We start from the raw sequence: 27,699 nt of genomic DNA on the forward strand, positions 1-27,699 counted from the left end.
CCGCGTGAGCTCTTCCGGGACTGAGCGAATTAGTCAACTTGGGGCGGCACCGTGCCTGGCGGGGCGGGGCGGGGCGGGGCGGCGCGGGGCGACGCACTACGCAGCGCCCAGCCCGCGTGCAGCCCGGGGCGCGCCTCCCGCCCGGCTCTTAGCGTTTTCCTTTTTGCGCTGTCAGTGGCCCGGACGCTCGCGGCGGAGGAACAGTGGTGGCCCCCAGCTCCGGCCGCCCGGCTTCGGAGGAACGGTAACTCCGGCCCCCGCCTCTGCTTTTGTTTTTCCCGCCCGGCGGCGGCGGCGGCGGCGGCGGCGGGAGATCCGCCCTCCCCCCTGCGCCCCCCCTGGTACCCCGCGCGCGTCCTTCCCCCGCCGCGAGCTGGGTGCCCGAGCGCTGGCGCGGGAACTTCGGTCCGAGGGCTGTCGGCGCCCCTGGCACCGCTCGCTTAGATCTGCGTGACCTCCCTCCCCGTCCAGCCGGCGCGCTGGCGTCCCCGGGACTACTCGAGGTTTGGAAACGGAGAGGTGCATTTAGCAGGGAGGGAGCGGCGGTTGGGGTCTGGAAGGCCTGACGGCCACGGCTTCCTAGTCGGACTGCTGCGGGTTCCAGTCCGGCCTCCCTGCTGGCCCGCCGGCCGTGGGGCCTTGGCCCTCCCCGTCGCATGGAAATAATGCTGATCCCGGGCTCAGGGCTGCAGCGGGGATGGAAGGAGCTGGTGACGGTGCCTAGCAGCGGCTCCGTGGAGGCTGAGTGGGCTGCGCGTGAGCCACTGCCGTCATTATTGGGGTACTCTCGTGCTGGGCCCTTGAAGGTCCCTTGAGGAAGTGAAAAAAGGCAGGACTCCCAGGATGCCAGTTACCATTTAACCTTTCACTATTGTATTCAAGTTTGCCTTTCATGGGGCCATAAAATTACTTATAGGTGACTGTGAGTCATTCCCAGGCCCTTTGCCTTGAACGCATGGGCTGGCAGACAGCTTGGCCCCAACTTTTAGTTTACTTACAGGCTGTTTCCTCCTTAAGGGTCCTCAGCCTGACCTTCATCCCCAGCAGGCAGGTGCTGGGTTCACAGTCCACTTCTGCCTCTTATACCCAGTTTTCACGAGGCCAATTCACAGAGACCAAATTGAGCATTTGGAATTTATTTATTCGCTGGGGGGACTACAAGCGGGCTCCTCCCCTAAATAGACTCACAGCCCCGAACAGTCTTCCCAGGGAAACTATAAAGGCAAAAACCACATTCTGTTTGGCTAAGGGGGCAGGTGGGGGACTAGCGAAGCGGCAGACAGAAGCTAAGGTAAAACGTTCATTAACCTTGGTTAACTGTTCCCTGGAATTTACTCCCTAGAATTTTTAGGGGCTGAAAACTTCTACAAAGAGCCAGGGGAGGGGACGAGGTCATTGTTTACCAAATTTTTGTTGCTCCTGCTTATCTTCAAAGTAGTGGTTGTCAAGGCTGAAATGGGAGTGGTGACTTCAACTCCTCTTAGCTGTGTGGCTTTGGGAAGGTGACTTGACTTCCCTGAAGAAACCGAAGTGTCTTTTGCAGTACAGGGTAAAGGCTCCAGTCTCCTAGCAATGCTGTGAGCATCGGGTGACAGTGCAGTACCTGAGTGCCCAGCAGGGCCCCTCCTTCTCCAGCTGCTGGCGGTGAGAGGCAGAGGTCCTCAGGACTGCTTCTCTTTGAGCCTTTAAGGAAGATTGTCTTCATTGGGCCAAGAGTGGAGTGCAAGTTGTATTATGTCACTTTTTGAAGGAAGAAACTGCATTCCCCCCAACCTTCATTTTTAAAAAAAGTTTCCACAGTAGCTGGGAAAGAATTTCCTGCCCAGTATGTGTCAGGCACCTGTGAAGCATGCATAGTAGAAATAATCACTGGAGGGTTTTAGTTTTCAATCTCCATAAAAGCTGCCTAAAATATGGTCATTTAAAAATACCAGTGAAGGTTGACAGTTGAATGTTTTCTTAGTCTTGAGTACTCAAGCAGTGAGTAGGGGACTATTTTTAGAATGTGTTGCACTATGCTTAGCATTTCAGGTGCATTGCTCCATTCAACCGCATAGTCACCTATGACTGAGGCATCATGGTCTGCCCATTTTACAGATGAGGAAACTGAGGCTGGGAGAGGTTGAATACTTTGTTCAAGGTCCTAGAAGGACGAGTCGATTTAACCCCTAATCTGCTGTTCACCATGACTGGGCGCTCTCCAAGGCCCTCCCTGGGTCCCTTTGGTTCTGATGTGTGTCCTGTGTTATCAATTTATTTGGGACACTGAAGAATTTAAAAATTTTAAGTACATTTCAGTTATAACATTTATAAAGAAATATTTATTGAGTACCTGCCATGTACATGGCTCTTTTCTGTGACTGGGAAACAAAAAAGAATCATTAAGATAAGCTCTCAGTCTGCAAATAGCTAGAGTCCTAGTGGATAGTAGTAATAGTAATAGTAATAGTAATATTGAACCTAGAGTGCCTGGTGCTATTAATGCTGTATGTATGTTATATAGTAATTTATTTAAGAGAAGGTAGAAGTATTTACCAATTGAGGATGCAGTATCCCATGAACGGCCACTCTTTGAGCCTGAGCCCCAAGAAGGTGACACATGCGGGAAAGTAAGGCCAGGTCTCCAGGCACAGGGGAGCTGAGATAGGCCTGTGTTTTCTTGGTGGGCTGTGAGGATACGTGGAAATACGGGGTCAACACCAAGCCTTGGCTTGACTAAAGTGATATCGCTGGGATTAGGCACTGCACTCGGTCACTATCCTTATTCTGGGTGAACTTGATGTCACTCAGAAATCAAGCCCAGTCTCACAGGCATAAGAAAGCCACTGGATGGTTAGCCTTGCAGACTTAAAAGAGTCAAGTCCCCCCATGCTGGCTTGTTTTAGACATACACTCTGCAGGTTGTTAAAAGGGACCCTTGCTTCCCCCTACACAGTGTTTAGCATTAACCTAGAAAGACAGTAGGTTTCACATAGAACACCCTTCTGGCCTAGTGTTTGGAGGGAAAGCTCTGGAAAGCTTCCCACCACTGAGCCATAGAAATCAGCCGAAACTTCACCTCTTCTGTCACCAAGCCCAAAGCCCCCTCAAGTGTCCGGGATGGAGTACAAGCTGCACCTCTCCAGGGATGGAGCATGCCAGATGTTTCATGAGTGTGCAGTTCCTCTGCCTGCCTCGCCCCATCCCACCCTCCCTTCTTCCTCTTCTCAGACATTTCCCTGGGACCATTTCCCTGAAGTCAGACATTTCCTGAGTTCCTCTGAGGCCAAGTCAGGTCCCCTAGTACTCACACACACAGCAACAGCAGCCCGGCGTTCGTGGCACCCTGTTATGGGCAACGATGTCTCTTCTCCAGCAAGGTAGCACCAGGTCAGTTTGCTCCAAAGTATGTCCCCACCCCCTAGCACACAGCTTGGTGCATGAGACATCGAGTAAATACTCATCGGATGAATCTTCTCAGCAGTCCCAACAATATTAAACGTTGCCTTTCTTAGGAGTCATTTTGCTGAGGCTCTTCCTTTTTTTTTAATTTAGTGGTCACATCATTTTATCATCACAGATTCTAGATCCGGCCTCGAAGATAGGCGATACCAAAAGGCTCAGGGCTTACACACCACCCGTTGGCTGATAGTTCTCCTAGATCAGGAGTCAGCACGCCTGTTTTGTAAAGGTAGTAAATATATTAGGCTTTATGGACCACATTATCTCTTGTCACAATTACTCAGCTCTGATTGTGGTGAGAAAAGAAGCCACAGACAGTTCATGAATGAATGTGGCTGTGTTCCAATGAAACTTTTTTTACTAAAACAGGTGGTGGGCCACAGTTTGAAGGGCCTTAAAATCCAAGGAGATGGGGTTAGATTTGAACTTTTAGATCCTAGGGATCTCTTGGAGACAATTGAGCATCTGAGAGATTTGAGGAAATATGTTCTGGGAAAATCAGGTGAAACAGAAAGAGAGCTTTATACTGCAGGCTGCTCCTTTTTGAACTGGATTTGAGCGATGCCAGGCAAAGGATGAGCACCTTAGGATAACCTGTCAGGAATTTAGGGGAGTTTCTTGTTGTTACAAACTTTCATGGACCTTCTGCAGCTTTTCGTACACAAGGAACATTTAACAAAATCGTGGATTCTGGGGTAGCAGCTCCCCGAGGCAGGGACTTGGTTCTTTCCCACTGTACACCCGACTCTGGAACAATGCCTGAAATGGAGTTGGCATTCGAGCGCTTGAATGAATTGATGGGGCAGGAGCCCAGCCCCGGAGCCTCCGTTTCAAGACTGCTCATCTAGGCTTGAGTAAAAACGGTGTCACTTAATGAGTATTATTTTAAAATATCACACTGGATACCAATTCTCTGTTTTGTTTTTCTCCTCCCAGATGGCAGACAGTCAAGACTCTGTTGTGGAGCAGGGAGCTGGGGATTCAGCAAGCTCAGATGCAGTTGATGCTAAGCCAGATCGGTCCTCGTTCGTCTCATCAATCTTGAGGTAAGTTTCCTTCCTGGCTGGGTTAATCAGGGGCCCTGGGCCAGCTCCCCCTGCCGTGCCTCTACCATCTCCACGTGCCCATAGGGAGGGGGGATTATGCTGTGCATGGGAGGTTGGCACAGGATACTGCTGGCTCTGTGTCACAACACTCGGGTCCCCCATGTGTACTCCTATGTTTCTGGGACAAGCGCAGGTGTGGGGGGAACCAAGCCATAGGGGTCTCCTGCTCAGCGGCTGTGTATCCAGGCGACAGCTGCCCAGGAGTGAGGGGCTGTCCTTGCCAGAAATGATTTGCAGCCACAGTTCTTGGGGGCAGAGCCTGGGCTCACTTCTACCCTACACCTTTAGAGGTGCTCCATTGAAAGGGGGAGCATTCTGCCTACCGAGTCCCACTTTTTCCTCTAAAAGTTCACTCTTAAACTCTACACCTTACATTTAGTAATAATAATAATCACTTCACTTATTAAGCTTTTGTACGCCAGCTCAGCATTTCAGGTAGCCCTTCTAACCCCATGAGACGGTTCTGTTGTTATCACCATTTAATAGGTAGGGAAACTGAGTTGTTAAGAGGTCTAATGGCTTGCCTTTCTGATGACAGTTTAAAATGGTAGAGCTGAGATTAGAACCCAAATGTTGCCAGCTCCACTCACTTAACGGCTCTGCTGCGCTTTCTGTTTAGAAGTGGGGCTGCAGGGATGTGGAGGAGCCTCAGACCTCACCTTAACCTTGGTCACAGAGGGGCAAGTGCTTCCTGACAAGAGGCAGAAGCAGTCTGTGGGTCAGAAGCATCAGACTTCTGATAGCTCCTAAGCCAGGCCCCAGCTGGGAGGGACAGCCAGGGGGATCAGAGATAAGGTGAAGGAATGCTCCGAAGCAGTGCTCAGGAGGGGAAGGACTGGTGATGAGCCTGGCTCCCTGCAGCATCCTAGAGAGAGCCTTGAGTCATGTTATCCCAGAGGAAACTCAGAAAAGTGGGAAGACCCCAGCATCCCGGACCCAAATTCCATTGGTATTGGCTGCCATTTAGGGTCAAGAATGCCCAGTGAAATGACTAGAAAATGCAGTTCCAACTCCTGAAAACTTTACAAAGCCATTAGGTCAAGTGGTCCAGGCTAAACCACTCCCATTGCAAGCCCTTTAGAGCAGTGGCCTTCAAATGTTTTTGCTCACAGACACCCCCCTCCAAATAATGTAAAACTACACATCCCCCTCATACATTTTTAAGGTGATATATAAATTTCTTGTCAAAATAGTTGCAAAAAATATAATATTTCAGTTTTCCAACTCTTTTGAGTATTGGGGTTAAGCAGATTGCTTCTAAATGGAAGAGAAACAGAAACTATGTAATACTCATTTCATAAGTTTCAGTAAAGTGTTTTGGTGTACTTTCCAGAAATTATGAAAATGAATATTGTATTATAAATATTGACATTTAAAAATTATCCCTTTAAATGTATCCAGTGGAATCTAAATCCATACTATTAATTTCTCCTAGATTAAGTTACTGTTTCAGCTATTAATTCACAGTTGATCTAAACAAATAAATGTTGATAAATCATTAGTATTATTGTCAAAGTAAGAAACATCCAAACCTGTAAAGAATTTTTATAAGTTTGAGGCAAACTGACAACATAAGCCAGGGACCAAGATCTTTTCAAAGGCTCTGGAGAGTAACAGTTTTGCAGCTTCTTTCATGCATTTAAAATTAAGGAAGGAAATACATGGGGGTGGGAGAAAGCAAGGCAAGGATTAGATTATAGAATAGTTAACATTATGAGCTCTCTTGATTGTTAATACCCCCATCAAGGGGTATTACTTTTGGCGTTTCAAAGGTGTGTTAACCTAGATGCACAAGAACAGTGGAAGGGCTGGCTTAAAACCTTTCACTAAAGAAGTCGTAGGCCTGGAGACTACCGGTCAAGGTGATGGCATAGGTAAATACTCTGAACCTCCCACGACCACATCACAATTACACCTGAACTACAGAACAGCCATTATTTCAGAACCACCTGAAATCGAGCTGGACAGCAGTCCTATAACTAAGGATATAAAGAAGAAGCTACTTGAGACTGGTAGGAGGGGTGGAGATGCAGGACAGGCTGGTCCCACACCCACGTGTAGCCTTTAAGAATCAGGAGGGAGCCCAGCGGGCGTGGCTCAGCAGTTGAGCAGCGACCTGGGATCCAGGAGATTGAGGTTCGATTCCCCATCAGGGCACATGCCCCAGTTGTGGGCTCGATCCCCAGTAGGGGGCATGCAGGAGGCAGCCGATCAATGACTCTCTCTCATCATTGATGTTTCTCTCTCTCCCTCTCCCTTCCTCTCTCTGAAATCAATAAAAATTTTAAAAAAATTTTTTTAAAAAGAATCAGGAGGGATATCGTAGCTGGAAGGTCCTGCCTGAGGGGTGAGGGCTCCCCAACCCAGAACACCAGTGCAGGAAGAGGAGTCCCCACATCACCTGGCTGTGAAAATCAGTGGGGACTCCGTCTGGGTTAGATAGGGCTGCTGGAGTCCCAGAGGTCCTCTTAAAGGGCCCGAGTACAGACTCACAAACACTCTCTGAGCTCCAGAGTAGGGATAGCAGCTCAAAAAGCACTGGGGACACCCAGGGAGGAACTGAAATGTCTAGCTTCCAGGCAAGGGCTGGAGGAGCAGCTCTCTGGGGCACAGCAGGCATCGTTGTTCCTTCGTTGAGCCCTCCCCAACCCAGGACACCTTGCGTGTCTGAGTCTCGGTTAACCTGGTTAACACTGCTCTCTCTCCACCCTGGTGATTCCTGAGGGCCCCTCCCCACCCAGTTCACTCACAGGCTGGAACCTCTTTCAGCAGCTTTTAGCCTGTTCTGAGGACTTTTCTAAAAATCTCTGAAAAGTCCACAAACCCCAAACAAGCAGTGTCTGGCTTTGGCATGCCCTGTACCTCTTGCGTAGTGGCCTCAAACTTGGCGCCAGTGGTAGCTGGCCTCAGTTGACAGCATAGCCTCTCTCGGGTGCCTACAAACCCAGCACAGGCAGCTACCAACCGCAGGTCACTTTGTAGCTCCTACCAGGTGGCTCCAGGCTGGGCACAGGCATCAGCTGACCTTGGCCTGCAAGAGAAGCTCATCGTTGCCAGACTAGTATTATAAGAAATGTTAAAGGGTCTTCTTTAAGAAGAAAATATGAATAATAAAATGGCAGTAGCTACATGCCTATCAATAATTACTTTAAATGTAAGTGGATTAAATGTTCCAATCCAAGGATAGGGTGGCTGAATGGATAAGAAAACACACCCCATACATATGTTGCCTACAAGAAACTTGCTTCATATTGAAAGACACACACAGACTGAAAGTAAAGGATATTTCATGCAAATGGAAATGGGGGAAAAATGCTGAGGTAGCAATACCAGACAAAATGGAGTTTCAAACAAAGACCCAGCAATTCCACTTCTGGGTATTTATCTAAAGAAACCCAAAATACTCGTTCCAGAAGACATATGTATCCTGTGTTCATTGCAGATTTATTAACTGTAGCCAAGATATGGAAGCAACCTAAGTATCCACTGATAGATGAAAAGTTAAAAAAGCTGTGGTACATATATACAATGGAGTATTACTCAGCCGTAAAAAAGAATAAAGCTTGACATCTGCAATAACATGGGTGGACCTAGAGGGTATTGTGCTAATTGAAATACATCAGGCAGAGAAAGACAAGTACCATATGATTTCCTGTACATGTGGAATCTAAAAAAAAACACCAAAAAATAAAGGAACAAACAAAACAGAAACAAACTCATAGATAGAGAACATTTTGATGGTAGCCAGATGGGAAGGGTGTTTGGGGAACTGGGTGAAAAAGAGGAAGGGATTAAGATATGCAAATTGCCAGTTATGAAAATGGTAGTGGGGATGTAAAGTATAGTATAGGTGATATAATCAGTAATATTAAAATAACTATGTATGGTGTCAGGTGGGTACTAGCCTTATTAGGGGTGATATTTTCGTAAGTTATATAAATGTGTAATCACTATATTGTAGACCTGAAAGTAATGTAATACTGTATATCAACTGTAATTGAAAAATAAAAAGTTATTAAAAATAAAAACGTTATAGGCTTAGGATATGACTACCCAGCATGACCTTGCCCAGGTTGGAATTTATGATCAGATCACCCTGTGAGGTACTTTCCATAGAACCCCTTTTATTGGTCCACATTATTAAATTGTTAACCACCAAAGTAATTATTAAATGGATATTGCACTGAAATTGCAACTTATAATGGAATGAGTTCGTGCTTTTTTTTTTTAATATGTCTTTATTGATTTCAGAGAGAGGAAGGGAGAGGGAGAGAGAGATAGAAACATCAGTGATGAGAGTCATTGATCGGCTGCCTCCTGCACGCCCCCACCGGGGATCGAGCCCGCATCCCGGGCATGTGCCCTGACCCGGAATCGAACCGCGATCCCCTGGATCCGAAGTCGATGTTCAACCGCTGAGCCACGCCAGCCGGGCGAGAAGTGAGTTGGCTTTTAAAGTTAGCTTATGGATAAATGGGCAGAGGATACTTATTGCTAGAAAGAAGAGTGTAGCATCACCTATTTTTCCAATTTTTTTTATTTTTAGAGGTAGAAGCTCTGAGGAACCATGAATAAATACATGGGATGGCAGGAGTTTTGCTCCACTAATGTCACTTAATTCTTTGAATCCCTTCCAAGTTCTGTGCCCAAAAATGACACCTCAGTTAGGTCCTGCTTCAGTTGTTTTGAAAATTAAGACTTGGAAATTACCTGGCTTTCAAATAATTGGTATTCGGCCCTCAGAGACATTCTTATTTTCAGTTTCTGGGGCATAAGCCAAAGAGGCTTTATCAAAACTTGTCTAACAACTGTTAGTTAAACCTGTTCCTCTTTTACTCATAGGCAACTGGTTTAACCCAAATGCGCCAACATAGATAAGTTAATTAAGATAGCACTAACAAACAGTTGTTAGTATCTTTTTTCCCCCTTGGAAAATGCTTTTAAACTGTATGCTTTTAGAAATATTCTTTTTGTTAAGACCTTGGTGCTGCAAATGTAGCTCATTCATTTATGGGAAATGTCTGCTGTGTAGTCTAGTTGACAAAGTCAGTTCTCCTTATCAAAGCAGTCACCCGCACCAGAGTTGCTTTCAATCAGTTGAGGTCTGGTGCCGTTTGTTTTCTGTTCAATAAATGTGTTATTGGGCATCCCTGTGATAACCATTTGTTTCTGAATTCTAATTCTTGGATGGATGGATTCTAATTCTGGATGGATGGATGGATGGATGGATGGATGGATGGATAGATGGATGGATGATGGGAAGGGAAGGGGGAAGGAAAGGGCACAAAACCCAGTGCTCTGTTTACCTCTTTGAATCAGTGTTTGCTTTGCTCTCACAGGACTTTAGCTCGACAGTGGTACTATCTTTGGGAATAATCAGGGTGCTCCCTGCAGCTGATGGCAGGCGCCTTCCCCCTCCCATCCTATCCCAGGTCCTTTCTCCAGGGTCCCAGAATTACCGTCTGGTAAGGCAGTGCAGGGAGCAGTAACACCCCCTACCCATCTCTAATTGAGGACAGACTGCCCACCCACCCTCCCCTGGAGACCTCAAGGATTCTGGGAAATGGAAAGAAGACGCCTGTTCTTCCCAAACCCTGGGGGGGCACTCCTTCCCAAACCCTGAGGGGGCACTCGCTGGCCCTGAGTATGTAGTTCCAAGTCCTGGGTCCTGTCCTGGATTTTTTTTTTGTCTCACTGCCACTAGATGGCACAACAGCATCATTTTATTTCCATTCCATTGGGCCTTGAATAATCAGTCCAGACTGTTTACTTTGATTTAAAAACAAAAATTTATTAAAATTGTTTTTTAATTTCCCGATTATTGAAGAACATTTGGAAAACATAAAACCACAAAGTGAAAACATCCAAGGTATTAATTTAAAATTAGTAAAGTGTTGGACTTCTAAAAAACGACTTAGAAGAAATCCATTATATGCACAGTGGACATTCATTATGAGCCCTAGTTTATGGAACAAAGCCTAGTGTCATCTATGACCTTGGAGAGAGTGCTTCCTTTGATGTAAAGGTGACCCTAGCACCTAGCACAGGTTACCTGCCACCCAAGTTAACCATGCGGTCTCCGCCCCAGGTATAAACTCAGGTTTTTACTGAATGCCTAGGCACGGCTACAGAAAATAGTTAATAACAAAAAATAACTAATTTTTGGATGGTAGGGTATCCAGTGGAAAGCTGTGGGAGGCTGGGGAGGGGAGGAACGGGGAGGGCTGGAGGAGGAGTTGGGACTTGAGTTGTCAGAGAAAAGGCAGTGGGTTATCAGGGAACAAAATGGCCTGCCTGCCAGGGGCTGCAAACACATAGCACAGGTCCTGGGAAAGTGGGTGGAGGCCTTGGATGGGGTGCTTTCGGTCTTGGTGCCACCAGTGGGAGCCATTGTAGGTATAAGCCCAAGCCCTTGAGCAGCCAGGCGTCTTAGGGACAGCCCCACCCAGGAGCACATCAGCTATGAAGTCAGTTTCCTTTCTGAGCTCTGCTCAAAGTCAGTATTAAAGGAAATTTTTTTTAAAAAGTAGCAAACAGATTTCACATACTCTGGAATCCCCAGGGCCTTGGTGGAGCCTGTGTGTCCCTGCCGGGAGTGGGGGTGGGGGGGTGCGCTTCTGGCTCCTGAGTGAAGAGGGCAGGAGAACAGGCTCGTTTTCTGAACTCGATAAACCCCCCATTTTTCGAGGCCCTGGCTCCAGTCCTGTGAGCTTTCTCCTCTGTGTCATCTTTGCGTTCCAGCCTTTGCCCTCCCAGAGAGTGTTTGATAAGTGCCATTTGGTTGTAATTCTTCTTTCTTGGGATGGCAGCTCGGTTTCTCCCTCAGTGAGTGTTATAATGTAAACAGGTCCCTATAAAAAAAAATGTGTTATTTGTGTAATTATAAGAAAGACTCAGGTGACCCACCTTTTCATTTGGAGGGGGAAGAAAAAAGTGTTTTAGAAAAAGCAATGCTTTAGAACTGGAGGGGGGAAGAAAACAAAGAGCAGACAGACCTTGACTCGGTCCAGAAAATATGCTCCAAGTTAAGTGAAAGCCATTCGGTCACAACTGTTGATTGAAAGAGGCCAGGTCTGGGTCCCCTAAGAGGAAAGGACCATTAAAACATAGCCAGGGGGGTTACTTTTTAGTAAATGAAGCCTTCAAATCCAGACTCCAGACTACTGGATGCCTGTCTCCCAAATTTGTATATAAAGAGTAATAAAGATATAGTGCTGTATTCGAAACAGGGACAACACCACCTAAATGAGGGCAGCGGTGGGCTGAAGTCGAACAACCCAGGTCCACATCCTGGCCCTGCCTCCCACTGACCCGTTGAGGGACAAGAGCAAGTCCTTTGACCTTTCTGAGCTTCAGTTTCCTCATCTGCATAATAGGGACATGAACACCCATCGCTGGATTGTGAGGAGAATTAAAGTAACTGTCAGCTTGCTGAATTCCCTGATGAGGAAGGAATCGGCATCGTAATGTTAAAATCGGAAGGCTTCTTAAAAGTCCAGTTCCCTTCTATAAGGATTGAGGAAAGTTAAGACCAGAGAGGTGAAGTGCTCCACCCATAGTCACCCTGCAGGACCGGGACCCAGACCCAGGTCTAACTTGGAGTCTAGTGTCCCCTCCCTCTTACATCAAGTGCCACCCCCAACTGCAGAGGCATCAAATCCACCAGCAGAGCGTCTTTTTCTTCCACCCAAGTGGGTCAGCAAATTTACTTCGTCATTGAAACTGCTCCCTTTCTGCTTCACTTCAGCCGGGAGGGTTAGGGACAGCAGTCCCCGCAGGGCTGGCAGTGGGCTTTCTGTAGAGAAGGCCAAGCGCGCCTCTCGGGAGCAGGGAGCCGCCCCTCTGAAATATGGTCACAGGGTCAAGAAACTTTGGGGTTGTAGAAATGTGCCCAGTGTATCGAAAAGCTCCAGTTTTTTAGGTCCTGGCTCTTCCAGAGGGGAGAAAAAATAAGCTCTAAGGTTAAAAGACAAAAGGGAGGGAGGGAGGTAAATGAGGTTTTCATAGTAATAAAAATTTTAAAGCACTCGTGGTATAGAATGAAACCTAAGGATAGAAAAGTACTACGAAAATAAGACCTGTTGCGGCTCAGGGGAACACGTGGTCGCAAATTAAAAGTGTGCATAATAGCCTCGCGTGTTCTAGCCCGGAGCTTGCTCCTGGAGGTCGGGCTGCATGCCTGCCAGGCATCTGGTAGGGGCGTGTGCGTCCTGCTCGGATGAACGTGACCGAGCTGGGTGAGGTGGTTGTGTAAGAATGAGGAATGACACGTTGAACTGTTCTGAATTCTGGGGCCCGCAGCCACCAGGCAGATCTCACTGTACCTTCCACGCCTGTGGGCTAGTTAAAGAGAATTCAGCCCCTGGATGACTTTCCTTAAGTCCTCTCTCAATGTTTATTGTCAGAGGTCTCTCTGCTCCCTTTTCGGGGGGAAGAGGGAAATGTGGAGGGGAAGGGAATCTTTTTTTCCCTAGCCTGTTTTAAACTGACTTTGTTTCCCAGTGGATTTGTGCAAACTGAGTTTCAGAGAAAATGCACAGAGCTGGTTTTCTTTCTCCATCACTGACCTGAGGATGGAAAGGATTGGGAGGTTTGCCCGGGGTAGCAGGTGTTGTAATCTGACTTCATAAGCTTCACACCTTTCACCGGCTGGCTCAGTGACCCTGAACCAGGAAATTGAGAGAAGCTTTGCTGAGCCGGTTTCTTAATAAGTGTCTGGTTTTTATGGATTCACACATTTTCCCCTTTGCACATGGAGGGGTGAGATGGGAAACTGCAGTAACTCCTGGATCATTGACTTCATTCAAGACCATTGAACAACATTTATGTGCCTCATTGAAAACTGAGGTATCTGGTAGCCTCTCTAGTCTTTTATTTGTGTTACTACCTGAAGTACCTTTAGATGGAAAAAAAAAATAACCGAATGAGTTTGAATTATTTGGTTCACCACAAACTCACTTCCTGTTTTCATTCATTTACTTAACTATCATTTCACAAATTTTGCAATATTTCTGCGTGGGCTGTTCTGCCACCTTTTGTTAGATTTGGCCCTTGGGTGGGTTGCCCGCCTCTGCATGCTCATCACTTTCAGTAGCTGTGTAGGATTTCATTCTACTAATTCTTGGCCCCTTCCCTAGCCAGTCCCCTATTTTTTCCAGCTTTTTGCTCTAAAAGATGGTGCTACTGGCTGCATCTTGGTGGAAATGTGGGTCTTTTTTCCTTTGGACCTCAAGCATGTGAAAAGTCTCTTTGTCCCTGGGAGCTGTCGCTGGGTGGGGAGGGTGCTGCAGCGTGGAGCCTGGGCGTTTCTGCTGGTCAGCAGAGAATGGGGAGGCCAGTGTGCTTTCCTAGCCCCAGTGTGAATGGTCCCATGGAAAACTCCAGCGGGCAGCTCACTGCTGATTCAGTCTCAGGCCTTCAGGGCCCGCTGGGCCGTGCCAGCCTTCTGTCTGCTGCTGAGCTCCAAGCATGTTGAGTTTTTATTATTACAGAGAAGAGGGAAACTCGCTGCCCATCATCGCAGGGCAAAGCCTCATTCTGATGCCAAGGGGGGTGCTTTCAGATGGAGACCCAAGGTATCGCCTTGCCACTTTCCTTTCCTCTCGGTCTTTCTCTGTGCCTTGGTATGTCAGGACTGCTGGGGATGCCCCCTGTTGAAATGTTGCAACCATGAATGAATCATCCCAGAAATATTTAGACAAAGCAGCTATGAAAACCAGAGCTCTGGTTCCGAATGAACCGGCCCTGGGGAAATGGAAATGTGTGCCTGGGGTGTGTTTACTCTCATGCTGATGAATGTCTGCGCACAGACGGAGCTCCTGGGAATTCTGTTCGTGGAGTCTGCGTGCTTCTAGTTAGTTCCTTCCAAATATAGGAAGGTATAATTCATGCTTCGAGCAGGCTAGGGGATCTGTAGGAGGAAAGAACCTGTACTTATCCACTCCGCTGATGGGGAAAATTACACTTGTACCTAGGGTGGATTACGAAAGTTCATGGTGCACTTTCTGGGATTTTGTTTTCACTCCCTTGTAAAGTAAGCTGACTGTTTTAATCTGCTGATGTTTTCTGGTAGGAGCTGCTGTAGACTTCTCAAGGAGATCTTTTTATATTAAATAACCATCCGAGCTTGGGTTGTCATTTTTTGCCTCTTGGCTTTGTTGAAATGACTGAGTTGGCCTCGCACTGTGAAATTTGAGGCCCCAAAAACCGACTCTCTACCTAGGAAGTTAGGATAATCCAGTTCCTTCCTGATCATGGACACTGGCAGTATCTGTGTTCCTAGCAGAGGTTTGAGCCTACTTGAACGCATCTGAGAAATGAAAATAATAGTATTTGCCCATATTGGTGAGGAAATACACCACCAAGAGACAGTAAGGTTGGTTGGGAAGCCTCGTAGTGAACCAGCCTGCTTCTGTAAGCTGACTGCCCATTCGTGCACACTTAAGTGCATTTACTAAGTCATTCTTGCAGGCTCTCGAAGTTGTGACAGTCTTGCTTATCTGGCCCTAAACACGGTGATTTCCTGGCCAGGCTTGTGGAGCACAAGGAGCCTTTAAGAGGATTTAGAACTTTTAATTCACTGGTCTGGTTTATCATGAGCATTACACTTAACTGCAGGTTCCAAAACAAGGACCCTTTGTGTTTCTTCTCAACGTGATAATCGTGGCCAACGTCTTCACAGTGTAAAAAAAACAAAAAAATGGTCCAGGTAAAGGGTAGGTTTATCAGCAGAGGGAGGAGGCAGGATGGGAAGGGATAGAATCTGGCTTTAAAATACCGGGGCCAGCTTTTATTTGCTGTGTCTTTTTATGTCTCTTCTGGACTTTGCAGAATGAATGGGATATTGATACACAAAGCACCACACCAATATTAGTGATACTTGTTCCTGGGGACTTGGGGGATACCTGAAGTTCCTCCACCACTTGTGCCCTTTGTCAGATTTAGGAGAACGGCTGGTTTCCATCGATCTGGACCTGAAAGAGACTCAGCACGCCCACCTGTTGGGGTCTGTGTTCTCAAATGGTCCAGTCTGTTTGGCCGAAAGGCCTTGTAGAAAAGTGGGACCACAAGAACAGCTACTTTTAGAAAATCTTATCTCTGGGGGATGATCGCCAGCCAAAGAAGTTTCTAATCTGGATCTTTGAAAGCTTCTTATCACCCTTCTCATTCCCTCCCCGGGCCCCACCGCTGGGAGAAGCTGTCTGCTGATCTGTGGACTATGGCTATCTTTCTGCCGTTGGCTGATTAATTAGCACAATCTCTTGGAGCTCTTGAGGCCCTTGCTTCTGTCCAATGAGCATTGTTTATCTGATGATCTGCTTGGCCCTGGCAGTTGATTTCCAAACAGACGGTAACTCTTTATAAGCTGCTGGCACCAGGGATCACACGGCTGTCCTTCCCTGACTATGCTGATGGTGAGCTACAGCTCCACCACGGCTGTGCTGGGGACTCCCCAGCTTCATACAAACAAGGGAGAGCAAGGGTGGCATTGCAGGCAAAGTGGCATCTCCTGAAAGCATTTTGGTTGCGTTGGTAATTTCAGTTTCATGTTCAGCTTCACTGTCACCCTGGGAGACCTTGCAGGTTTCATGGAAAGTCATAAATCTCACACATGGCCCTAAACTCACCTACCTACCTAGCTGCTGCGCAGGGGCACCTTCTACAGCGTGAGCCTCCCAAGGCACATCGTGCTGGACCTTCCAGCCAAGAGCCAAGGGGCCCGAAAGCTGCGCCCACGTGGAGATAGTCGTTTGATAGGGTGGGAGGAGCTGGTGCCCTCTACCCAGCCTGGGAGCAGAAAGGGCCAGGCAGGCCCTCTGCTTCCTTGGGCTCTAGGAGTAGCTGGGGGACTTGAAATAAGAGTAGAGACAGCAATGAAAGGTCAGAGCCAAGAGGGCCCAGGAGGTGGGCAGGCAGGTTAGTGCTGAGGCCCTCAGACTTCAGAGGGGTGCGAGCATCTCCAGGCCTGGCCTGGATGCTGATTCTCTGGGTGTAGGTCAGGGCCTGAGACAGTGGGACTAGAGGGCTTGGTGTTAGGCCTCAGAATAAACCTGGCCTCTAACCCTGTCTGCTTTGTGATCTTGAACAAGCTTAATTTAATATTTTTCTATGAAACAGGGCTAATGCTTCAGAGGTGTAAAGATTACATGAGATATATGTACAGTGGTAAGTAATCAAAAGGTGATGCTTATTATAACTATTAATATTATTGTTACTGACACACAGAAGAGTGAGAAGTTTAAAAGGCTAGGGAGACGGGGAAAACCACAGTGGGAAACAAGAATGGAACCCTTTCAACAATTAGCATAAAAACCCAGTAATCTTCAAACTAGGCCAGATCTTGAAATCCATTTGCAGTAAGTGATTTTTAACTATTAATGATAATTTTATTTCAGTCTTTTGAATAATGAACCTATTAAACAGGCATACAGTCAAAATTCTTCCTCCCATTCCTTCCTGCTATCCTGCTCCTGGCCCCCCATAACACAGGTACCCCCTTTTAATAACATATACAGTAATAGCATTAGTAATAATAATAACATCATCAGTTTACCACTTACTACATGCCACACACTGTCCTAAGGACTTCGTGAATATTAACTTGTTTACAAGCTCTGAAGCAGATGCTGTAATATTGTCCTTTTTATGAATGGGGAAACGGGAGCACAGAGAGGTTAAGTAACTTGCCCACGATCACTCAGCTATGTGGTAGAGGTGGATTTTCAACCCAGACGGTCCAGCCCTGGATTCCGTGGGTTTATCTTGAAGGGTTATATGCCCTTCAAGAGTTTTTTAAATGCAAATGCAAGCAAATGTAGAGATACTCATTTTTCCCCAAAAGGTAGCATCTTATCGTCATCTTCCTGCCCTTATGTTTTATTCTGTGCTTCACACCACTTACTGGAAATCGCCCCACATCAGGACAGAGAGCTCCCTCATTCCTCTTTATAGTACTCTGTAGTTTTGATGAAAGACCCTGCCCTTTGTGGTCCAAGCAGGAAGTAGAGACTAAACTGCACGTTTGAACGTGTCCTGCTGGTCATTAGGGGAGTGACGGCCTTGCTGAATCCACATGGGCCCGCCAGCCAGGGCTTATAATTGAGGGATGCTCTTAAGGTTCAAAATTGGAAATGAGAGAAGCAGAGGGGGAAAAGGGAAGCAAAGGAGAAAAAGCTTGTCAATCCACAAGCATTTCCAAATAATATTAGATGTCACACACAAAAGAGATACTTAAGCCAAACAGTTGCCCTGCATTCCTGCAGTGTCAGCAGCCGGAGGCTCCCCTGAAATAGCTGCCTTTCAGAAATCTGTCCCCTTCCTAAATATGAGGCTGTACTGAGTCCATGCCTCCGCAGCGGTCTCGCAACAAGAATTGGCAAAATGGAAGTAATTAGCACAGTCCTCCCGGGAATCTTGAAGGAAAAGGGGGGGTGAAAGAGAGATAATCCCCAGAAGGTGCCCCCAACCCTCACAGCAGTTACATAGCAGGCTCTAATCCCCTGGTCCCTGATTCTTACAGAATGCATCTCTATGCAGTGGACTTCAGTCCACTTTTGTTCACCTGGCACTTCCTTCCTGATGCCTTCTTGACAGTCATTTCCCCCTTTCATTTTTCTCTCCAGTTCCGTGCGTTAAGCTGGCCGCCAGGGTCTGCTCTGCCAGTGGTAAGCTATAGGTGGAGTTTCCCGAGGCCAGTGCCTCTTAGGAAGGCGAAGCGATGGGAGTGAATGGATAATCGCTCTGTGATACATGTTTGAGGTCTGGGAAGACCTGCGTTTAACAAAAAGCTGTTCAGGTTAGAAGGAAAAATGCATATTGACTGACTCAAATCCAGGAAGAGGAAGCAGATATTAAGTTCACTTTGAGAAGTAAGAGTTCAAGTTAGGGGCAGGCGAGGTAAGGTGAATTTTCCTTCCCTCTCTCTTGAGATGTTGACCCAGGATAAGAATCACATTTCATATTCAGTGTTAAGGTACTTTCCATAACCCGTGGAAAGTGTTTTCTTTAAAGTATATATATCTTTACTCCCCTATTGTGTTCCTTTAAAAAAACACACCAACATTTAATTTTCCAAATTCTATTCTGATAGAAGCGGAGTCCTTTTCAAACCTGTTTTTCTTTACAAGATGTTCACGGGTTTTGTTTGCTCATTAAGGACTGGCTAGTGGCAGCTTAAAGGAAATCACATCTCGTTTGTCACTCAGATATCATTATACAGTTGGTTTTAAAATAGTCCATATTGCTGAAGATAAAAGTAGAATTTTATCTCTGAAAGGGCTTTAGTGTATAAACCGTGGCCTCCAGCAAGCCAGACTCAGTGTGGCTCCGATTAGGGTCTTTGAGTGGCCTTAAGTGACCTCAAGGCCCTTCAGGAGTCAATGAGATAATGCAGGCGAGAGTTTAGCCAGATCCCCACCCATAGTAAGCGCTGACAAATGTCGATTGTTGTTATTGTGATCTATACAATGGGTATGATTCTTACCCGCACCACCACCTACCTCACAGACGTTGATTGAAGACCACAAAGATTGGGTGACTATGAAAGGCTGTGCACAGGCATTTTAATGTGCACAAAGAACACTGTTCGTAGAGGTCATTGACAGGGCAGCAATAAGGAAGTCCTACTCCTTCCCACATGGACTGTCCTTGAATAGTGCAGAAACTCGCTTTGCTGGTACCTGACTCCTCTGAGAGGTTGGGGAGGCCTGGGAGGGGAGAAGGCTGCTCGGGGGCACCTGCTCTCACTGAGCCCCGTCTAATTTTGTGACAGTCACAGAAGGCTCCATTTTCTGAGAGAGGAAGCTGATGCTCTGTGGAGGGCAGAGACTCACTGGCCCAGGTCACTCTCTCTAAAAGTCAATGAAAAAAAATATCCTTGGGGAAGGATTAACAAAAAATAAAGTAAATTAAAATAAAATGATCTGGAAGAAATTAACCTTTATAAAAGTAGTGGATAGAGTCATGTCAGAGTTGAACAAGGGCAATAAGGAAACTGAAGGTTTGACATACAGAACTAACCTGTAATCTGGACCAAGGCAGGAGGGGCCAGGGGAAAGGCCAGGTCGTTTCAGAGACTCTGAGAAGCCCCAACAGATAAGATTTATTGACAGCTCAGGGTGAGGCACCATTGGGCCCACAGTTGCCAGATAACAAGCTTAATTTTCTCTTTCACTTTCCTCCTTCCTACTTTTGACAAGAACTTGGATGGAATGGTGAACAAATCATTCTACACATCTTCAAGGGCTCTAGAAGGCTGACTTGGAAGTCTGATAGTCCCATCTTGCCTCTCACTAGCTGGGTGACCTTGGACAATCCCTGCCGCTCTGAGGGCTTCAGTTTTCATATCTGAAAAATGGGGGACTAAGACTCGATTGATTCATTCGTATAACATTTTTTTAAACCTAATTCCCCTGAGTAGAACCTCTTGTAACAGTATTTAACAGAAGTGGCAGGAGTTGATGTGCGTGGCTTGTTCCTGATCTTAGGGGGGAGCATTCAGCCTTTTATCAGTCAGTGTGATGCTGTGGGTTTTTCATAGATGCCCTACTCAAGTCGAGTTAGTTCCATAGTCATGCTAGTTTATGTAGCATTTTTATTGTAACAAGGGGTTGGATTTTGTCAAATGCTTTTTCTGTATCAATCAAGTTGATCGTATGGTTTTTCTTTATTAATATGATGGACTACATTAATTGTTTTTCGGGGGTTAAACCAACCTTGTATTCCTGGGATCAGTCACACTTGGTCATTGTATATAATCCCATTTATAGATGGCTGGATTTGACTTGCTGACATTTTGTTAAGGATCTTTTGCATCTGTATTCAAAAAGGATATTGGCCTGTAGATTATAAGAAATACTTACTGAGCAACTTATGTACCAGGCCTTGTTCTAGGTATTAGGGATTCAGCAGTTTTCCAGAGCAGATAAAAATCTCTTCTTTCATGGGACTTACATTTGAGCAGATGACTAGCAAGGCTGTTTTCTACTCATATTTGGCAATTTTTTCCTCTGTCCTCTCCATAATACCCCCTGTTCCAGCCTTAGTGCTTATGTGCTAGACTTTTGGAAAACCGTCCATCAGTATCTGGAGACTGGAAGGGGCCTACTATCTTTTTAAAATTGCTGTTCCTTTTTTTCACGTATGATGTCAGTGTTCATTGAATTATAACATCCACATAGAAAAGGGCACACACACTAATGAATTTGCACTAACTCACACAACCATGTAACCAGCACCCACATTAAGAACAAACTGTGACGAGCACCTGAGAAAGTCCTTATGTCTCTTCTAGTCCCTAACTCTCGCGCCATCGGGAAAACCACCTCCCAACTTCTAATACCAGGGATTCGTTTTCTGAACTTGATATAAAATGGAGTCACCCTCTAGGCACCCTTCACTCAGTATTATACCTGTGAGCTTCATTGTTGTGGCTTCCTGTTGTCATGGTTTGTTCATTCTCATGGTTATCTGCTGTTGCCTTCTATGAATATTTGGGTTTATTCCACTGTGATTGGGCGTTTGGGTTATTTCCTGTTTGGGGCTGTTACTACGCCAGCTACGGTGACGGATGCATCTCTCTGTCGGTAAACACGTTTGCTCACTTAGGGGTACATGCCCAGGAGAATCCTGCCACTTGTCCACCATGGATGCACAAAGTAGGCTCTCACCAACGATGAGTGACAGTTTCAGGTGCTGCACACGGTCACCCACATGTTGCAGCCATTCTGGTATCCCATTGTGATTTTAATTGGCGTTTCTCTGACATCTAATGAAATGAAGACACACGTTTCTTTTAAATGTCATGATTAAGCAGAGCAGTCTGTCTACCCCAGGCCTTTCCATCCCAGATACTCCAGGTTTCTTTGGCACCCCTTTCATGCTGATAGTAAAAGCAGGAGGCCATTGCTGCCCAGACTTCTTCCACAGCCCCTGACTGGCTTTCTGTCTCCCTAGTATGAAGAGGAAAAATGGTTCTAGGAAATCCGTCAAGACCACCCGGGAGCGAGTGCCTACCTATCAGTATAACATGAATTTTGAGAAGATGGGTAAATGCATCATAATAAACAACAAGAACTTCAGCTCATTGACAGGTAGGTGGTGGGGGCTTGGGCTCATCTTTCCTGTCCCCTTCTGGTTTCTCCAGCTCATGTTAGGACTTGTATCATTCACAGAGAATGCTGTGCCCAGCTGCTGGGGCAGGCGGCCCCTTCGTAGGTGGTATTTGCATGCCCAGGAGGAAGGGGTGTGGAGAAATCGGGAACGTTTAGTCCTAGGACCCACCAGGAGCATGAGCTGAGACTCAAGGGGAGCTGTTTGGCCTTGTGGCCTTGAGAGCCACTGAGAGTTACCACCTCGCTAGTTGCATGTGGCACCTGGCCGAGTGATGCTGGCACACAGCGCTCAGCCGGGGATTGCTCATCATGAACTTCACTCCCACAGGTATGAGCGTCCGGAACGGAACAGACAGAGATGCCGATTCCCTTTTCAAGAGCTTCCGAAGCATGGGTTTCGACGTGGTCGTGTATAATGACTGCTCTTGTGCCAAGATGCAAGAAGTGCTGAAAAAAGGTGAATGCCTACCCCCTCCTCCCTCTTCCTGCTCCTGAGAGAGAGGGGCAGGGCCCCAGCTGGTCTCGGGGGGGTGCTTGCAGGACACGGGATTTCAGTGTGGAAGCCTTTCCTTCCTCCTGGCCGCTCCATGCCTATCTCCAGGGTAGGCGGGTCTCTTTCAGGAAACTTCGATTTCTACCTAAAAAGATGAAGTCAGCTTATATGATAGCAAGAAAAGTAGCATCTGTCTCTACAGGACACTCTCAGTTTCAAAAGGCTAATTTCTAGGGAAGTAACAGGTCGATACCATTGTGCTCACCACATAGTTTAAGAGTAAACTTTCCCTGGTGGAAGAGACAGAGGAATAATCCCCATAGCCCTCAGAACAACTTGACTCCCTCCCCCCAGCCCCCGGAAACCCCCATTCTGCTTTCTGCCTCTGTGAACTTGACTCCTAGGGACCTCCTAAATGGAATCTTCAAGTATTCGTCCATTAACAACTGGCTTATTTCACTGAGCACGACGTTTTATTTCCTTTAAGAAATGCTTGCAGGACACTTACTGTGTGGCTTGCCTTACAAATATTCACTCATTTACTAGGTACTATCATACCCATTCTGCAGACAAGGAAACCAAGGCACAGAATGGCAAAGGAACTTGCCCTGTGTCACAGACCTAACAAACAGCAGGGCCACCCCCTTCAGCACCCCAAAAGGCTGCCTCCCAGCAGCTACCTGAGCCCTCCCACATGTGGGGCTCACTTCCTCACGAGACAGCCCCATTCTGGCTTCAGACTGAGTGAGAATTCTAGAATGCTCTAAGTCCTGTCCACTGGTCCTCCTCCTCTGCAGGGGGGTGTTCCTGCCCCTGAATGGCTCTCTGTCAGTTGGCAGGTGCCGGACTGGAAGGGAGTGCTACCTCTGAGGTCCCGCAGGGCTTGTGTTTTAACTTTTCACTGTTCCAATCACTTGCTTGCAGCTTCTGAGGAAGATCACGGAAATGCAGCCTGCTTCGCCTGCATCTTATTAAGCCATGGAGAAGAGAACATGATTTATGGCACGGACGGCATGGTAGCCATCAAGGACCTGGCGATCCATTTTCGGGGGGATAGATGCAAAACCCTTTTAGAGAAACCCAAACTCTTCTTCGTCCAGGTAATCCCTTTTCAAAGCCAACCCCCCTGAGAATGGGAAAAGATTACAGAGTGACTTGGATTGCATCATCTTTGCAAATCTATGTGCTTTCTCAACTGGGGTATGCACCTTTGGGGTTTGTTTCTCTACCTCTAAACGCTTGGCTTCTGTGTCTGCTTCAGATCACAAATCATGATGGTTTAAGACATTACAATACTTTTATTTGCTTTGCTGACTAATTCAACTCAGCTTTGATTTAGTCATTCATCAGATTATCACTGAGCTCCTAGTACACGCCAAGCACAGTTCTAGGCACCTGGACACAGCACTGAACAGCACATGTTTCTGTTCCCAACTCCATGGAGCTATCTCTGCTTTGCTAATTTCTTAGGCGTGCCGGGGGACAGAGCTTGATGACGGGATCCAGGCCGACTCGGGGCCTATGAATGACACGGATGCCAGTCCCCAACGTAAGATCCCAGTCGAGGCCGACTTCCTCTTCGCCTATTCCACAGTTCCAGGTATCAAGTCTGTTGCCTGCTAACTGGACCATGCCATTCCACTGTCAGGGTGCAGGCTTGGGGCTGCATTAGTTTCCCGTTGCCATGGTGATAAATGACCACACACGCAGTGGCTTAACACACACTAATGTATGATCTTATGGTTCTGAGCTCAGAATTCCAAAATGGGTCGGCAGGGCTACCTCCCTTCTGGAGGCTGTAGGGGTTAAAATCCGTGTCCTTGCTTTTCCCCACGTGTTAGAACCTCCCGCGTTCCTTGGCTTATGGCCCCTTCCTCCAGCTTCAGAGTCAGCAACCTCACGTCCCTCTGGCCCTTCTTCTTCCTCATTTCACACTCTCTGACCACAGCTGGGAAGGGGCTCCTGTGATCAGATCAGGCCCACTTGGATAATTCAGGATAATCTCCCCATTCATTTCCTTAGTCTTCATCATGACGTCAGGTAACACAGTCACAGGTTCCCAGGTTAGAGCATGGACATCCCTGGGGCCATTATTCTGCTTACCACAGGGACCTATTCACTTCTCTTTCCAAGAAAGCAGAATTCTCTCATGTATTACTACTGTTACCGTCGATAATTGTAAGAACAAACATTTCTATAGCACTTTATATGTATAGTGTTTTTTCATGTCTTTCACCACATGTCATTCCATGCGTTGTCATACTGCTAACGCCATAGAGCTGGAGTCCGCATGCTGGTCGTCACCAGTACCTTGTGCTGTAGGAAGGAATTCTGAGTGCACCTCAAACATAAATTGGTTATTGCTGTTTATTATACACTTATTCAGTAACTAGTTATTATAAATTATAATGATGATGACCCAGTTCTCATCATGTAAACCAAATACAACTTCTGATTCGTGCTGTTTTTTTTAATTGGGGTATGGAGGCAGTAGAATCTTCCCTGGCCCCCAGGTGAAAACTCCAGCAGGCCCGTAGCTTTGCTGCTCGTGGTAAGATGTTAGAAAATATTGTAGTCATAGGCAGTCACAATACTGTAACTAGTGTTTCCTGTCTGAAAAATAATGAAAATCCTGAACCTGACTTGGCTCTAAATTTCTCCCAGTTCCAGATCAGCCCTGCTAACTGGCTAAGGTGCTAGGGGACCTTGATTCTTCAGCTTTCTCATCTCCTCCCCTCTTCAGATTCCTTTTTTAATTCTCCTGAGGTCAAAGATGGGAGGGAAGCAGAGAAACAGGGCCTTGAGTTAAGGGTAGGACCCAGGTCCCATGGTCACCTGGCTGCTTGTGCTATGGGTGTGCTCTTCCATCATCCAGTGAGATGGTGGAAGCCAGTGCTTTCCTCTTGGGCATTTTCTTGAGTCCCTGGGTTCCCTGAACCCTGCTGCTGCTTGTCCCTTGGATTCGCTTCTCTATTCTTGGTTCTGCATTGTGAATCCTTCCTCAACTCCTGGCCATCCTTCGGAAGGTATTTGTCCGGCCTCTTTCTGCTGAGATCTCCTTGCCCATTCAAGAAACCCTATTGGACAGGACCTAGGGCAAACCAACAGCCAGCTTCCCCTGCCATGGACCACGAGTGGTCCACGAGAAACACACCCGCACCCTGTGGTGTCAGCCCTTCCGGGGCAGCTGGCTCTCCTGACGGCCCCTAAGGAAGCTGCTGATTCAGCTGCCTCTCACTTCGAGATTTCTTCAGCAGGAACCAGCCTCTAGTCCTCCCTCATCAGTAGGAACACATCTCAAAACTCTCTGAGGTCCCCTGCTTGGCTTGGAAAGTAGCGCTCACCCCACAGGGTGATGAGACGGTCCCGTGACGGAGCGGTGCTCCAGCATTTCCTTGGGACGTGTCTCAGGCTCACGGAGGTACCTGGCATGTGTCCATGCTGGACACCAAGTCATGTGTTGAGCATCTCCACGCTGAATCTAAGACTTTCACTCTCATTAGCCCAATTCTCATTAGGGACTCGCATGCAGACTAGGGTGACATAACTTCAGAAAGGCATGTGTGAGAGCCCCAGACACCGAGAGTCACTCTGAGTGGCGAGTGGGGCCGCGGCCAGGCCAGCTGACTGGACCTTTCTCTCCCGTTGAAGGCTATTACTCGTGGAGGAACTCGGGAAGCGGCTCCTGGTTTGTGCAGGCCCTCTGCTCCACCCTGAACGAGCACTGGAAAAGCCTGGACATCTTGCAGATCCTTACCAGAGTAAACTACATGGTGGCCAGGCACTTCGAGTCGCAGTCCGACGACCCGCGCTTCCACGAGAAGAAGCAGATCCCGTGCGTGGTCTCCATGCTCACCAAGGAACTCTACTTCTCCACATAACCCTTCCAGGGGCGCTGCTTAGCCGGAAAACAATGGGTCCTTTGTTGATGAATCAGATAGGATTTGTGTATGTTTGTTTTTTGATGCTCTTGAAATACCCATAAATTCTAAAGGATTTTTATTTCAGGAAAATTATTCTACTGGAAAGAAACTTCTTGGTGCTATCTTATGTTCACTGAATTTTCACAATGTTCTCTATTTGATGACTTTGTAATTTCCTCTTAAGATTATTTTTTGTTTGTATTTTTCCTCCTGTCACACATACTACATGCAACAAAAATTACCTCTGCAGAGGACTCTTAGCCGCATTCACTGTGGTTGGGGATGGCACTGATGGACAGTCAGAGTCATATTGGTACCTGGCAAAGAGTCCCGGTGCTTGACAAAACACAGTCAAGGGGATACTCACTCCCCCGTATTGCAGAAGGTCAGTATACAGTGTGGTTGGAGTGATTTTTTCAGTGGCTTAGGATAGACTCTTGTGCAGAAATTCACAGATAAGTTAGAGGGGAAAATAATTTAATGATTCTGTTATGTGTCAGTCAAGATCCATTCAGGAAAACAAACCATTCCAGGTGTTTCAATAGAGGAATTTATTATTATTATTTTTAATCTTCACCGGAGGATATTTTTTCCATTGTTTTTCAGAGAGAGTGGAAGAGAGAGAAACATCGATGTGTGAGAGACACATCGATTGGTGGCCTCCCGCACTGGGCAGGGATCGAGCCTGCAACCCAGGCACGTGGCTTTGACCGGAATCGAACCCTAGGCCATTCAGTCTGAGGGCCAGCGCTCTAACCACTGAGCCAGGCCCACCAGGGACCAATAGAGGGAATTCAGTAGGGGAGATTGACTTACAGATGATAAAAGAGAAGCCCAGGGAAAGGAAGCTGTTGCCACCTAGAGCTGTGAGGCGGTGTGGCTCTGAGTCCAGGAGCTGGGGTCATCCGCAGGAGCTGGGACCATGGTGGGGGGCTGCCTGCGGGGAGCTAGGACCGCCGAGGAGAGGAGTTATGGAAAATGGAGCCATGTCAGGGACAGAGCCCCTGCCTGAGACGGGGCAACACCAGATGGGTCAGGCATGGGGAAACGCTGGGGCTCCTTCCCCTCTTCTGCCCTTGAGTCTTCCCCCAGCACCTACCTTCCAGCCCCATCTAGAAGCCAGCTGACAAGGGCCCTGGGAGGTGTGTTTCCCTGCACTACTTTAGAGCAAAGGAAGGGGGGGGGGGGGCAAGAAGTGAATATAAATTGCCTATAAGGTGAATAGAATTGTAGTCCCTGATGTTCAGCAATTCCTCCATTCAGTCATTTATTCATTCTCTTGTCAGATAACCTACATGTTGCCCACTGTATGCACAATAGCCTGTTTTAGCTTTGATAGATGCCTGAAACCTTTTTGATTATTCCAAGCCTTGTTCTGAGTACATTTTTTGTTAAGTGGGGGAAATCAATGGTAAGGGTTTTTGCGCTTTGTTTTCAAGGTGGTGGTATCTTTTGAACGCTTGATAAATTACTACTTTATTCTGCCTACTAATAATTGGTTAAAGTTCATATTTATTGATTAAAATGCGGTTGCTTAATTTCTAACCTCCTCAGTGTCCTTTCCTTTTGAAGCGTCTTCTGGCCATGGGAAAATGAGAAAGTAAGAAAAGAATTGACCATCCTGA

General features: G+C 47.0%; 1 protein-coding gene across 4 annotated transcripts in view; it reads left to right on the top strand.

The window, feature by feature from the left end:
• The window catches only part of CASP7 (caspase 7), a 28,483-nt gene extending 860 nt beyond the window's left edge, over positions 1-27,623 (top strand). Inside the window, exons 1-7 of one of the 4 annotated variants that reach the window (XM_081158560.1) lie at positions 151-503; positions 4,378-4,487; positions 21,501-21,637; positions 21,987-22,115; positions 23,076-23,251; positions 23,622-23,751; positions 25,803-27,617. In XM_081158560.1, coding sequence (XP_081014686.1) covers positions 4,378-4,487; positions 21,501-21,637; positions 21,987-22,115; positions 23,076-23,251; positions 23,622-23,751; positions 25,803-26,032 — 912 coding nt within the window. In that variant the 5' untranslated portion in view covers positions 151-503 and the 3' untranslated portion in view covers positions 26,033-27,617. Of the gene's footprint in view, positions 1-150; positions 504-3,328; positions 3,370-4,377; positions 4,488-21,500; positions 21,638-21,986; positions 22,116-23,075; positions 23,252-23,621; positions 23,752-25,802 lie in introns of those variants that run through there. The other 3 variants (XM_081158562.1, XM_081158561.1, XM_081158559.1) reach the window with 3 other exon arrangements.
• The last annotated feature ends 76 nt before the right edge of the window (positions 27,624-27,699 follow it).

Source organism: Miniopterus schreibersii, assembly GCF_964146895.1.
Source record: "Miniopterus schreibersii genome assembly, chromosome: 14".
NCBI classification, from domain to species: Eukaryota; Metazoa; Chordata; class Mammalia; order Chiroptera; family Miniopteridae; genus Miniopterus; species Miniopterus schreibersii.